The sequence below is a fragment of the Plasmodium gallinaceum genome (assembly GCF_900005855.1).
Source record: "Plasmodium gallinaceum strain 8A genome assembly, contig: PGAL8A_v1_119, whole genome shotgun sequence".
Classification (NCBI taxonomy): domain Eukaryota; phylum Apicomplexa; class Aconoidasida; order Haemosporida; family Plasmodiidae; genus Plasmodium; species Plasmodium gallinaceum.
In genome coordinates, this window is record NW_021628276.1 from 261,636 (window position 1) to 276,729 (window position 15,094).

The 15,094-nt window shown below is 15.1% G+C and overlaps 5 protein-coding genes across 5 annotated transcripts; 2 read left to right on the forward strand and 3 right to left on the reverse strand.

Annotated features, from left to right (window-relative positions):
• Positions 1 to 357: 357 nt before the first annotated feature.
• On the forward strand, positions 358 to 1,770 carry VPS46 (vacuolar protein-sorting-associated protein 46, putative; the record flags this gene model as incomplete). Its single annotated transcript, XM_028672904.1, has 7 exons — positions 358 to 408; positions 502 to 593; positions 735 to 849; positions 954 to 1,067; positions 1,187 to 1,255; positions 1,360 to 1,443; positions 1,720 to 1,770. The coding sequence occupies 7 exons, from the start codon at positions 358 to 360 to the stop codon at positions 1,768 to 1,770; spliced, it is 576 nt and encodes a 191-aa protein (XP_028529410.1).
• A 73-nt stretch (positions 1,771 to 1,843) lies between these two features.
• On the reverse strand, positions 1,844 to 3,319 carry PGAL8A_00418750 (NECAP-like protein, putative; the record flags this gene model as incomplete). The annotated part of the gene is made up of 8 exons (XM_028672905.1): positions 1,844 to 1,889; positions 2,025 to 2,070; positions 2,190 to 2,251; positions 2,362 to 2,449; positions 2,586 to 2,645; positions 2,822 to 2,878; positions 2,983 to 3,074; positions 3,240 to 3,319. 8 exons carry the CDS (start codon positions 3,317 to 3,319, stop codon positions 1,844 to 1,846), a joined length of 531 nt encoding a protein of 176 aa, XP_028529411.1.
• Positions 3,320 to 3,874: 555 nt separating this feature from the next.
• PGAL8A_00418800 (conserved Plasmodium protein, unknown function) lies at positions 3,875 to 5,317 on the reverse strand (the record flags this gene model as incomplete). Its single annotated transcript, XM_028672906.1, has 1 exon — positions 3,875 to 5,317. The coding sequence occupies one exon, from the start codon at positions 5,315 to 5,317 to the stop codon at positions 3,875 to 3,877; it is 1,443 nt and encodes a 480-aa protein (XP_028529412.1).
• Positions 5,318 to 6,647: 1,330 nt separating this feature from the next.
• On the forward strand, positions 6,648 to 7,883 carry PGAL8A_00418900 (Maf-like protein, putative; the record flags this gene model as incomplete). The annotated part of the gene is made up of 1 exon (XM_028672907.1): positions 6,648 to 7,883. The coding sequence occupies one exon, from the start codon at positions 6,648 to 6,650 to the stop codon at positions 7,881 to 7,883; it is 1,236 nt and encodes a 411-aa protein (XP_028529413.1).
• Positions 7,884 to 8,713: 830 nt separating this feature from the next.
• Positions 8,714 to 10,843, reverse strand: PGAL8A_00419000 (dynein light intermediate chain 2, cytosolic, putative; the record flags this gene model as incomplete). The annotated part of the gene is made up of 1 exon (XM_028672908.1): positions 8,714 to 10,843. The coding sequence occupies one exon, from the start codon at positions 10,841 to 10,843 to the stop codon at positions 8,714 to 8,716; it is 2,130 nt and encodes a 709-aa protein (XP_028529414.1).
• Positions 10,844 to 15,094: the final 4,251 nt, after the last annotated feature.

Below are 15,094 nucleotides of genomic sequence, written 5' to 3' on the forward strand. Positions count from 1 at the left end.
AATTTTTTTTTTTTTTTTTTTTTTTCTAGGTTAACATTTTTTTTTAAATTTCAATTTTTTTTATTATACGTTTTATACGTTTGAGAAATTAACAATATTTTTCCTTCAAGAATTTTTTAAAGTTCTATTACTATAAAAATTATATATTTATAAAAGAAAAAAAATTTTTTTGATGTAGTAAAAGTTTTTATAGTTAATATATTTATATGAAAAAAATATGTATAAAGTTGTTTCATTTAGATTAAATCGATTTTCCTAATTATTTTTTTTAATAAAAATAATTATTATTCCTTTAAATATTTGATGTTTTTTTAAACATTTCTAGTTTTTATATATTTTGTAACTATGGGTAATAAAATGTCTACAGAAGATCATATTTTTCGTTTGAAGTTGAAAACAAAAGAATTAGTTAGCATTTTTAAAAAAAAAAAAAATAAAAAAAAATTATGTTATTTTTGTATTTTTCTTTTTTTTATTAATTTTATACTATACTAATTTTAGGAAAAATTATCAAATAGGTCTGAAATGGAAGAAAAAAAGTTGATATCAGATGTAAAAAAAGCAATACAATCTGGAAAAATTGATATAGCAAGGTTAAATTAAATATAATTATATAGATGATTTAATTAAATTATATTGATGAAAGAATTTTGTAAAGTTTTTTTTTTTAGAGTAACTTTATTTAGAAATTTTCCTTTCAATAAATAATAATATGTCATTTTTTTGTCTTTTAGGTTATATGCAGAAAAATGCATTAGAAAAAAAAATGAAAAAGTTAATTATTTGAATTTAAGCAACAAGCTTGACGTGCTTGTATCAAGGTTAGAGAGCGCCCATAGATGTTCATCGGTCAATATATAATTATTTTAAAATAGAAAATTAAAAAACATATTATTAATAATACATATTTTATTTACTGTCTATTCTTATTTATTTCACCATAATTTTTACAGTTAGTTAAAGAAGTTAATGTAATGATTCCATTAATACAAAAAATAAATTCAGAAACAAATGCAGTTAAAATAGGGAATGATGTAACTAAATTAGAAAACATTTTTGATGAAATTGTACTATCAATAAGATTAAAAATATATAAAGAAAAAATATAATCAATTTTGTTTATAATCTCATATCTATATATATGCATATGTTTTTATATATTTTTTTTTATATTAAACTTTTATAGAGTATCAGTTCAGACATAATAAATGATACGGTTCAAACATCTGCGGTTATTAGTGCACCAACAGAAGAAGTAATGACATAATTAAAAAAAAAAAAAATTAAGAAGTGATATTCCTTATTGTACAATTTAATTATTTCATTTATTTTTTTTTTTTTTTTTATTTCTTTTAATAGGTTGATGAATTAATATCAAAAATTGCTGAAGAACATGCCATTAAATTAGACGGGCAATTGGGACCTGTTAATGCTATTGATAAGGTAATGGAATTGAATATTTTAAAAAAAAAAAAAAAAAAAAAAAAAAAAAAAAGGAAAATATTTATTTTAAAATTATTATTTTATATAAATTTATAATTGTTTATAAAATTAAAAAAAAATATACATCTAAAAAAAAAAAAATACGTAATTAAAAAAGTACAATGAATTTACATATATGTATATATAAATATATATAATTAGTATACTTAAAACATTAAAAAATAATTAATTTTGTGAATATGTAATATATAAGACAATTTTTTTTTTTTTTTATAGCACTTAGAAGAAATGTCTAATATGAGTGAAAGAATAAAAAATTTAAAATAATATTAAAGTGAGGATATATTCTAAACTTATTTGTTTTGTTTTTTTTTTTTTATTTTTTTATGACCCTAAATATTTATTTTGGTGATTCTAAATCAAAATTCTTGTCATTTGTTTCCTTTCTGTGAAAAAAAAAAAAAAAAAAAAAGATAATAAAATATCTTTTATTATTTGAAAAATATAAAAAATTTTAAAAGTAGATATATATATATATATTTTTTTTTTATATCTAATAAAACTAGAAAAGAGAATCTAACCTCTCTTTAACTTTTAATCCTTTTATTTTTATTGTTATTTTTTCTCCTTAAAATATAACAAAAGAAATAAAAATAATAATAAAAATAAATAGTATGTGAAGTAATTCTTATTTTATTTTTTAAAAAATAATTTGAAAATATTTGAAAATTTAATTATTATTTTACCTTCGTTCATTTTATGTAACTTTTTTTTTTCTATAACCGAATTGAATTTACTATTAAAAATTCTATGCAATTTAAAATATTATTATATGTCAGTAATTAATAATTTTCATATTTACTAAGTATTTTATTTATTTTTTTGTTTATCTTTTTTTTTTTTTTTTAATTTAATTACTTAAATCTATAAAAATCATTAATTGTACAAAGAAAATTAAAAGCCACCGTTCTCTCCTCAAAGAATATTCCTATAAAAGAATACATGACTTTAATTTTTTTTTTTTTTTTTTTTGAAATTACTTTTAAATAATAAAAATTAAATTAAACGAAAACACATATATATATGTATATTTCCTTTTATTATATATATATATATATATATATATATTTTTTATATAATACTTTCATTTTTATCATTAGTGTTTTCAACTCTAATTGAAAAATATCTCGAACTATCTATAGCTGAAAATAAGTAATAAAGTAAATAAGATATGTTTAATAAAATAATTTATAAAAATTATATTTAAAATATATCTTTTATATTGAATCATTTAAATATAAATATATATATATAAATATATATATATATATATATATATTTATAATATATATTTAAAAATTTTTTTTTATTTATTTACCTTTTTCAACAACGGTTTCATAATTATGTGGAATAACACACTGAGCAAATAAAACTTCTGAAAAAACAAAAGTATACTTTTTTTTTTTTTTTTTATAAAAGGTGTACATAAATTACTTGTATTTTCTTTCATTATAAATTTAATGTTTATTTTAAAATAACCATTTTCATCCACTAATTTTAAAATGATTTGATCATTTTTTATATATAAAACAACGAAACCTTCCCATATTTTTTCTGTCCATAATTCTGCTCTAAATAATTAAAATTCTTTTGTTTTTAATATTATAAAATGAAAATTATAAAGGAACATATATATATATCTGTATACAGTATTTTTTTTTTTTTTATAATCATAGTAAAGTGGAAAAGAAAAAAATTACACATATATTTTTATTTGCAAGTTGTTTTTTGTTAACCTGTGACCTTCAAAAGGCCTTGGAGGAATTTTAAAAATATCAACTTTTTGATGTTTAAATAATAAAAAAAGTTCACACATTTTTTAATCTCATTATTTTTATTTTCTATTAAAAAATATATAGTATATATATATGCACAATTTATGCACTTTAAGCTACAAAAAAATAAAAAGATAAAAGAAAATTTTTATCCTATTTTCTAAAACAAAAAAAAAAAAAAAAAAAAAAAAAAAAAAAGTTAATAAATAAAAACATTAAATCGCTTTTTTAAAAAAAAAAAAAAAATGAATAAAAGTTTTTTCAATACATAAGAGAATATATAACAAAGTATATTAACATATATATATATATATACATACATATATATATATATATTAACATATATATATACATATATATATATATATATATTTACTTATTTATTAATATACAAAAAATATAGAAAAAATAAATAAATATTTCATAAGACATAAAAAAAAAAAAAATGATTTAAATACAACTACAAATATATATATATATATATATATTAATTTATTTATTAGTCTAAATAAATATATTTATTAAAAATAGTAAAAAAAAATTTTGTGATAAAATAAATGTAATATATTATTTTATTTTTAAAGGAAAATATAATTTTATATATTAATGCATGAAATTAAATTATTCAAAAATTGTTTAGCTAAACTAAATAATAAAATTTCATCCTTTTTTTTTAGAAATGAAGAATCTTTATAAATTAAATATTCTTTTGCACCAATACTTATATAAATACTTTTAGTGTTATTATTTTCATTTTTTCGTCTTTTTTCTTTTTCCTTTTCAAGTTCATTTTTATATATACTGAATAACGTCTTACTGTAGGCAAAAAACTTATCTTTGCACTCTTTTTTTTTGTAATCATAGTTTGTAAATAATCTATATAATTGATCTAATTTTTTTTTGCTAATTTTTGTGCTTTTTAAAATATAACAAGAATTATCATTTAAATCATTTTGAACATATAATTTGTATGCATTGTTATTTCTAAAAATTATCTCAAATAGATTATTGTCTTCCTCATTATTAATAAAAAAATTCTTCAGATGTTGAAAATAAGTTTTCTTTTTAAGAACAAAATTTTTTTTGCTATAAATTAAGGTGTTTCTTGATTTAATATTTTTACCATAAATGTCGTCTTTTAAAAAAATATCATAATTATTAAATATTGCACATATTTTTTTTAAATAAAATTTAAATTTATCTGAATAATTACCATTTATAGATTCATCTTTATGCATATAATTTGTATGACTTTTAAATATATTTTTATTACTTAAAGAAATGATATTAATTGTGTTTAAATCAATTTTATTATCTATAAGGTAGAAAAAATCAGAAAAATCTTTTTTATTTAATTCTTTTACTTCATAAATAATATTTTCATCACCTAAATTATTTATAAATATATAAAATTTGTTATTTTCTTTATCAAATACATAAAAAATGATGTACTTATAAGTGCATAAAATAAAATCTTTCCCAAAACTATTATCATTATTTTTATAAAAAAGTACAAGCTTTTTTACTTCGTATCCGTTAATTATAGAAAAGTTATTTTTTTTTTCTAAATTATTATTTTTGTTAAAAACTTTATTTACATCAATTTTCAATGTTAAAATCAAATTCTTATAATCAATTTCTTTTATTTCTTCAAGTCCAATAACATTATAAAAAGAATTATGATTAAATATATTTTTTGCATACCCTGTGAAGAACCATGTGCTTTTTTTTTCATTTAAATCTTTTAACTTTTCTATTATATTTTTATCTTTTTTAAAAAATAAAAATATATTTTCTTTAGCACTTTTTAATTTTTCATTTATTAAGGAAATTCCATTATTAAATTTATAGACATTTTGTAATTCTTTTTTTTTATCGTCATCTTTATTTCTTTTTATAAAAAAATATTCTTTGTTTCTTTGATTTCTAAAATTTTCATAAAAAAGTGATTTTTTTTCATTAAAAAATAATTTACTTTCTATTTTTTTTACTATGCTCCTCAAAAAAAAAAGCAAGAAAAATAAAAACTTCTTATTCATAATTATTATAAAAAAAAATAATAAGAAATATATGTAAATTTTTGTAAAAAATTACGAAAAAAAAATTTAACATATATTTTGAATTAACAAATAATCCATACTGCTGTATTTTAAATAAAAATATACAATTTATTAATACACATTGCGTATTTAAGCGCAATTCATCTTTATGTTATAATTAACAATTAAGAAGATAAAAGATAAATAAAATAATTATAACATATTAAAAAAAAAAGTATTGAGAACAAAAAAATAAAAATATTATATGTATTTAAAATATAAAAAATTTAAAAAAAATTTTTATGGATAAAATTTATGTAGATATATATCTATATAATTCCGTATGTAATAATTGTTTACATGCTTTTTTTTTTTTTTTTTTTTTCCTTTTTTTCTCTAATTTTTTATAATAAATTATAAAATTTTATAACTTCAGCATTATATTTCAAAAAAAAAAAAAAAAGTTAAACTTTTAATGGGTTCACTTCATAATTCATAATAATTAACTTTTTCTTTAAATGAAAAAATAGATTTAATTAATAATTTTATTTATTAGTAATATTTATCATTGTTATTATTAATTTTTTCTTTAAAACCATTTTGTTTCTTTTATTTATTTTTCTTATTTATTACTTTTTTTTTTTTTTAAAAGGTACTTATAGAATTATTATTTATAAAGAATTAGTTTAACTACATTTTTCTAAATTCTTCTTAAATTTATAAAGTTTTAAGTTTTATAATTTCCCATATATATTTTTCATGATAATTGAAGATAACTTTTTTTTTTTTTTTTAAGTCTATTTTTAAATACTTTAACTCTTTCATATTTCTTATCTAAATTATTATATTATATATATATATTTTTTTTACTTTTTAATTTCACCTTTAAAATACATATATATTTTTATATTTACTAATAATATTTTTAGTTATTTTATCTATGTCTTATTTTTACAATAATTTTTTTTTTCTCATTAGAAAAATTTAGACATAATTAAAACTTTTTAGAAAAAAAAAAAAAAAGTATGTCAATTTAAGAAAAATATAAATTTCTTCATATACTTTTCATCTTAGAATTATTAAACTCTCCCTTATATGTAATCAGTAGTAATATATGATAAAATTTAAAAAAATAAAATTATAATAATGATAAAATAAGAAAATTAAATAATAATAATAATAATAATAATAATAATAATAATAATAATAATAATAATAGGTTTTTTAAAGAAAAAAGAATAAGATTAAATATTTGAAAAAGTGAAAATTGAGAATTAACTATAAAAAATAATAAAAATAACAAAATTTATAAAATCAAATAAAAAAAAAAATGAATGAACCTAATTATAAAGAATATAAAACAAATAATATATACAATAAAGAAAATGAATTAAATAATAGAAACATTTTAAAGGAGGAAGAAAATATAAAAAATGAAGATCAATTATATAATGAATTTGAATTAGAAATAGATGAAGAAGTTATTTCTAATTTGTCTTTTTGTGTTTATAACAAAAATGTTAATCATAAAATTATAAAAGTAAATAATTTAATAGATAGTAACTTATATAACTATATTGTAAATGATAAAGTATATGTAGAAAAAGAGGTTAATGAAATTTCTAATAATTCTCTTCATTTTGATAATACAAAAAAAAATATATCTGTAAAAAATTCATCAGATGAATTATGTAATTCTGTGATAGAAGAAAACCAGAATACATGTATATGTGAAGAGTATGATAATTTAAATAAGATAGAAATGATGAAATGCATAAGTGAAGACATAAATATATATAGTAATAAGAAAAAAAATGATGTTTTATTTTTATGCTATGATGAAAAAAATGATGAATGTGACTTATGTGATAGATATAGAAAAAATTATATGTCAAATATGCAAACATTGAATTCTTCCAACATAAAAAACTTAAATGATTTAAATGATTATTTTTTTATTCTTGGTTCTACATCTAATTCAAGAAAATACATTTTAAAAAAAAACAATTTAAATTTTTTATCAATTCATATAAAAATTGATGAAAAAAAAATAGGATGCAGAAAAAGACATGATCCTTTTACATTAACATCAAATATTTCTATCGCAAAAGGATTGAAATTATTAAGTATGATTAAAAATAATATTGAATTAAAAAAGAAAATTTTAGAATTGAGTAAAAATAAAAAATTATTACTATTAGTAGGTGATGAAGTAATATATTGTAATAATAAAATATATGAAAAACCAAAAGATAAAAATGAAGCATATAATTTCCTTAAATCATATAACAACAATAAATGTTTTAGCTACAGTAGTATTACATTAATTGATTTTATAACTGAAAGAATTGTAACTGGAATAGATGAATCTGTTATCAAAATTTGTGATATGAATGATAATATTATAAATAAAATATTAGATGATTTAACTATTTATTTTTGTGCTGGTGCTTTAAAAATAGAAAATACTTTTATGCATAAACATATAAAAGAAATAAAAGGAAATATTGATAGTATTTTTGGTTTATCAGTGAATCTTTTATTTCACTTGGTTAATTTTTTATAGAATTATGTTTTAACCAGTTTTGTTTTATATAATTCATTTTTTTTTTTTTTTTTTTTTTTTTTTTTTTTTTCCTCCTTATTTTATTCTTTATTTTTTTTTCTTTTTCTTTCAAAATATACATTTATTTTTATTCTTCTGTTAAAATTATATTTTTTACATTTTATAATAATTCATATTGTATTATTTAAATATGATTCTTTCATATTTAAATAAAAAATACATTATTTTATATAATTTATTTATATAATTTATTTATATAATTATTTTATATAATTTATAAATAAATAAATGTATATATATATATTTTGTTAATTAGAATTGTATATTCAATAATACCATAAAAAAAATACTAAAGTATATTTTTTCATTTTAATAAGAATGAAAATATAACAAAAATAAATAAATGCATACACATACTATGCATATATTATTTCAAAAAAAAAATAGAAAAAAAAATAGAAAAATTAAATAACAAAAAAAATGTCTAAAAATTAAAATAAAAATAAACATAAAAAAATAAATATTTAATATTAGTTAATTAAAAAGAAAAAATTAATTAAAAATAAAGGAAAAAAATAAATAACATAAAAAAAAAAAAATAGTAATGTAATATATAAACAAATTGTGTATATTTTCTATTTCTAAATGTTGTTTTTTTTTTTTTTTTTTTATCTTTTTTTTTATAAGTATAAATTCTTAATTGAATATAATTCATTATTTTCATAATTTCATTGTTTTAAATACATAAATATATATATATATATAAGCATAATATTTCTTATATTATTATTGTTTTTTATTTTATATAATTTTTTTTCTTATTTTGTATTTCAAAATTTTTTCTCCAAAGGTAATGGTGATATATTTGGAGCACTTGGTGATTTTGATCTTCCTTTTGCTAAAAGACTTTGAAAAAAACTATGCAAAGATTGATCATTTTTTTCTTTATTTAAACTTTTCTGATTAACTTCTTCTTTACTTTTATTATTTTCATTAAAAATAACTGAATTCTTTATTTTCTCATCGTCATCTTCTTTTTTATCATCTATTTCATTAGTGGTGATATCATATGTTAAACTTTCTAAAAAATCATTAAAATAAATATCTTGAACAATATTTTGACTATGTTCAACGATACTTTTATTTGAAATTGGTTTAATAATGATAGAGTCATATGGTTTGCTAAAATTCTCAACAAAAGTATTTTTAATAGATTCATTTATTAATTCTTGATCATCATATCCTGATGGTATGAATATTTTTTCGTAGTCATCTAATATAGCATTTTCATTAAAAGAAAAATTATAAATTCTATGCATTATATATTTATATAAAATATCTATATTTTTTGGTTCTTTTTTATTTATAGTGTTACAAAATATAATAGAGGCCTGATAATTTATGGCTAAATTTCGTAAATATGAAATTATTACATCAATATATCCTTGATACGTTCTATTGTTTAAAATTTCATAACCATCTGATTTACAAATAATAAAAAATATTGGAAATGCTAAATTTATTTTGATTAAACTCTTTTTATCTAAATCATAAGTATCATTTTTATTTTTGTTTTTTTTTTCAAACATGTGTTTTTTATAATTATATATATAATTTTCTAATTTTTCTTTTAATTCATTAAATACTTCTAAATCGTAATAAGAATGTAATTCTTCAAATAAAATATATAGACATTCTATCCAATTATTTAAATCAGATATAATATTATATGGTTTAAATAAATCTGTACATATCAATATAACTATTTTTTTTATATTTTTACATTTTTTCATGTGTTTAATTAATGAACTAATATAAGAAGAATGCTGTAATACCCATATATGGCTATATCCCTTTATATCTTTTACTTTATTGTTTTCTTCTAGATTTCTAATATTTAAACATGCGTAATCTAATGGTAACACTCGACTTTTAATCTGATATAATTCTTCATTATTTATATCTCCATTCATAGAAATACGTTGTAACGATTGAATTAATGAAGATTTTCCCACATCTTTATTACCAAATATTATAATATGACTATTTTCTAATTCTTCATTTTTTTCCAAACTCAATTTTTTTAATATACTTTGATATATACTACCTTTTTCATATGATTTGTCTTTTTGTTTTTTTTTTTTTTCCTTTTCATTTTTTTCTTCATATTCATTTTTATCTTCATCTTTGTCTTTTTTTTCATTTTCATTTTTTTCTTCATTTTCATCTTCTTCATCTTCTTCATCTTTATCTTTTTTTTCACTTTCACTTTTTATTTCTTCATTATTTTCATCTTCATCTTTTTTTTCATTTTCATTTTTTTCTTCATTTTCATCTTCTTCATCTTCTTCATCTTTATCTTTTCTTTCATTTTCACTTTTTATTTCTTCATTATTTTCATTTTCTTTCTTTTCACATTCATTTTCATTTTTATTTTTATAATTTTCTACTAAATTTTCCATTTTATATATCTTTTCATAACTTTCTATTTTTTCATTTAACTTATCATTATCACTGACAATTTTTTCTTTTACGTCTTCTTTATTTTTGTTAATTTCCTTAATTTTTTTAATCTTCACCTCATTGTAAATATCTTTATCGTTGTTATAATCATTAACAATTTCATTATTATCATTATTGTTATTTTCATTATTCATTTCTTCAGAATTTCCATTTATATCAATTTCTTCACTTTTTTTTTTTAATTTAAACATCTTTTCATTACTTTTTTCTTCATCATATGTATTTATTTTTTCTGAATAATTTGAATTATTCTTTTTTATTATAATAATATTTTTTTCACTTAAAGGTGTGCTTTCTTTTTTTTTTATTTGAATCTTTTCTTTATTTGATACTGGAATTTTTGAAGTGGTTTTTAAGTTGACATGTTTTTCTATAGTACTATTTTTTTTTAAAATGTTAATAGTTGATTTTGATAAATTATTATTTTCTCTTTTCATTCTTTTTATTTTTAAATAGTCTTGTTACATTAATAATATAATGATACAAATAAAAAATTTTCCTAAATCATTTGTTTTTTCTAACAGATTTCTTCTTATTTATTAATTCAAAATTAAAAAAAAAAAAAAAAAAAAAATGTGTTAAAATTTTATTCTAAAAATAAAAAGTAAAAATAACTATATGGAAAATAAAAAAAAAAATAATATAAAAATTTTAATACATTTGTACTAACAAAAAAAAAAAAAAAAAAAAAAAAAAAAACATAAAAAAAAAAAAAAAAAAAAAAAAAAAAAAATACCTATTATTATAAATTTATATATTTAAATAACAATGAAATAAAAAAAAAAAAAAAATTATAAATAGAAAAACAATTATATATATATATATATAATATTAATTTAACTTTCAAAAGAAGACATTTCTTCAATTTAAATAAAAAAATATAAAAGTGCCTGATGAATGAACTTACAAATTAATGAATAACGATATACAAAAATTATAAAAAAAATATAATAAAAGCAACAAAAAGACCTACAATTTTACTAATAAAAAATAAAAACAAATAAGAATTACTTTATAAATTGTGAGCTATTTTATTTGTTTATATTTTTTTTTTTTTTTTTTTTTTTTTTTTTTCATAAAAAATCATATGGTATATATTGTAGCTTCTCTTTTAAAAAAAAAATATGCTTAACAAAAATTTTTTAAAAAAAAAAAAACTTCAAATTAAATTAAGTTAGTATGATGATAGTTTTCTATAAAAATAATTGTAAATAAATTAAAACAATACATATTCATGTTATACAAAAAAAAAAAAGAACACACACATTTTTATTTTAAATTTCCTTATTTACAATATGTTTGCTCAAGAAAATGTAAAATAAAAATAAAAAAATAAATAAACCTAAAAAAATTATATTATATATATATATTATTTTATTAAATATTTCTTTTTTTCTTTTTTTTTTATAATAGAATTTATTATATTATATTTTAAGTAAAAGATGAATAATATTTTATTATTAATTATATTGCTTTAAAAATATTTAAAATTTCCATCAAATATTTTCCAATTTATGTGCACAATTTAAGTCAAATAAAAGTTTCTAAGATTTTCTAATATCTTTTACTTATTGATATATATTTTTTTTTTTTTTTTTTTTTTTTATAATATCTTAAAAAGAGAAGTATTTAAAGTAAAAACCTATTTATCAAAGGAAATATTTTAAAAGGAAAAATAAACAAAATTACAGGATAAAATAACGTTCTATTAATAATTAAAATTATTAATTTTTTTTTTTTTTATATTTGTTAAAAAAAAAAAATTTATAAAATTTATTAAATTATTTCATTAATATCTATTTTATTTCTTTGTAAAGTCATTTATGAAACTAACAAAACATTAAGAAAATTTTATCAGAATTATTTTAATTTTTTTCGCAAATAATAAAAATTGTAAAGAAAAAAAGAAAAATTAGAATATTAAATAGATTACCTATATTATATCATATATAATTATGAATAATCAAACTATTCATATTATAAAAACAAATATGAAAATTACAAATCCTATAAATTTATATATTTAAAATACTTTATAATAAAAAATATATACTATAATATCTTAAAGTTTTCTATAATTTAAATATTATAATCATCTATTTAAACAAAAAAAAAAAAAAAAAAAAAAAAAAAAAAAAAAAAAAAAAAAAATAAATAAGATAAGATAAGATAAGATAAGGAATCCTAAAATAACTTATGTAGAATGTTTAAAAGAATAATAAATTATCATACAGTATAATAAAGAAACATATTTTATAATATTTCACACATTTGTTAAGAAGAATTAAAAAAAAGACAAAAAAAAAAAAAAAAAAAAAAAAAAAAAATAANTTTTTTAAAAAAAAAAAAAAAAAAAAAAAAAAATAATAAAATTTAGAAAATGTATGCTAATAATTATTATTGAATTTAGTATAATAAAATCTTTAAAAGGATAAATAATTCAAATTATGTGCAAGGTAATTTATATTATATACAAAATAGTATATTTTTTTTTTTTAAATGTAATAAAAACATATTCTACAATTCTTAAAAATTATGTTTAACAAATATTGTTGATTAAAAAATTAACTTTTCATTTTTGTTAAAATAATTATTTATAGATAAGATTCTATTAACTCTTCTGTTTCCTTTTTTTAAGTGTAAATTTTTTTTTTTAATTTGCTAATGAAAATTTAGAATTTTATTTTTCTTTAGTAAGCATAAAAGTTCTAATATAATATTAGTTTAATTTTTCAAAAGTTAAAATAATTCATACAATAATATATTAATATTATTATTGACACAAATTTTTGAAGCGTTTTAACATGTATAATTTTGTTAAATTTCATTTTAATTTTTCTTTTTGAAATTAGGAATAAAATATCTTGTATTAAGAATAATGTTTTATGAAATTCTAAGCAAATATCCATAAAAATTATGAAGGCATATGTTTTAATTTAAAAAAATAAAAACAAAATAAAAAAAAAAAAAAAAACTCAAGAAATTAAAAAAGAGAGTACATTTTAAATTTATAATTTATATATAAAAAGAGATGATTAATATAAGTTCAAAACATGCATACAATAAATAGAAGGAAAAATACAAAGAAAAAAAGAAAAAAGAAAAAAGAAAAAAGAAAAAAAGAAAAAAGAAAAAAGAAAAAAGAAAAAAAGAAAAAAGAAAAAAGAAAAAAGAAAAAAGAAAATATTTATATTTAAATAACATGCAAATAAAAAAGAAAAAAATTTTAAGATAAATATAAGTATAATAGAATGAGTTATTAAAAGATCAGTAATATATTATATAATTAAACACATCATAAAGAAATGTTAATATATTTTAAATTTCATTTATAATTTTTTATTATGTTACCACTATTACATATTAATTCAATGAATTTTTAATTAATGCCTTTTGATTAGCTCAAAAATAATGCAGTGATAAACTATAAAGAATTCTAATAATATTTTTTATAAATTAGTTATAGAATAAAATATAATTTTATATTATTAATTACTATTCTTTAATTTAAACTTCTTTAAATTTTAATTTTTTCATAACATACATAAAATTTATATAGAAGGAAAATTTTATAAAATAAAAAAATCTTTTCATATATTTAAAAGAATTTTTTTTAATAAAGTGTTATTTATTTCATCTCTGTTGAAAATATTAATAAAAAGCCTAATATAAGAAAGTTCTTTTTTTTTTTAATAATTTGAAATATTACAAATTACGTATACTTTTCATTATTTTTATTGGATTAAGTAAAATTAATAAATCACATCCTTGAAAAACTTAAATGTAAAGAAATATAAAAATATAATAAAAAAAAATTCTTATTTAAAGTTATTTATTCTAATTATTTTAATTAGTGTGCTAAAATGTAATTCTATAAAAAATATTTAAAAGAAAAAAAAATTAATAAATCTATTAATTTTTTTTTCCATAATTAGAAATAAAATAAACTTTAATAAGTATAAGTAAGGTATTTTTAGAAAATAAAGAAAAATATAATTATAAAAAAAGGATCATTATAAATAATATTTCTTAAAAAAAAAAATCCCAAAAAATGTTTAAGTGACCTAAATTTAAAATTTTAATCTTATGTTTTTAAAACATAAAGAACCTAATGTATATTCCTTTTTAAAAAGGTTCTAATCTAATATTTTAAGAATATTCTCATTTTTAAGAAATACTGTATGTATTATGTTTTTTTTTTTTTTTTTTTTTAACTCTATAATACCTTTTTAAAAAATAAGAAGAGAGTATTAAAAATTTATTAAGTTCTTAAAGGTTTTTTTAAGAAATTATTATTTTATAAATTTTGTAATTTTTATAAAAATATTCAGATAATGATATTATAATTTTAATTAAAGGTTATAGAAACTTTTTTTTATTATAATTAACATATAAATATTTCTAATAATTTTTATTGAAAAAGGATTTAGAAACTAGAAAAAATAAGAGATATGAATATATAGAGCTTTCAAGAAATAATACATATATAAAAAAAAAAAAAAAAAAAAAAAAGTATTAATAGATGTTTATATTCTAATTTGAGTTTCTATTTTTTATATGTACTTTTTTTTTTTTTTTTTTTTTTTTTTTTTTAATTATGTATTATCCATAATTTTGTAAATATATCATTATAAATAGTTGAGCATTTTATATATTTTTTTCTTTTTTTTTTTTTTTTTTTTTTTTTT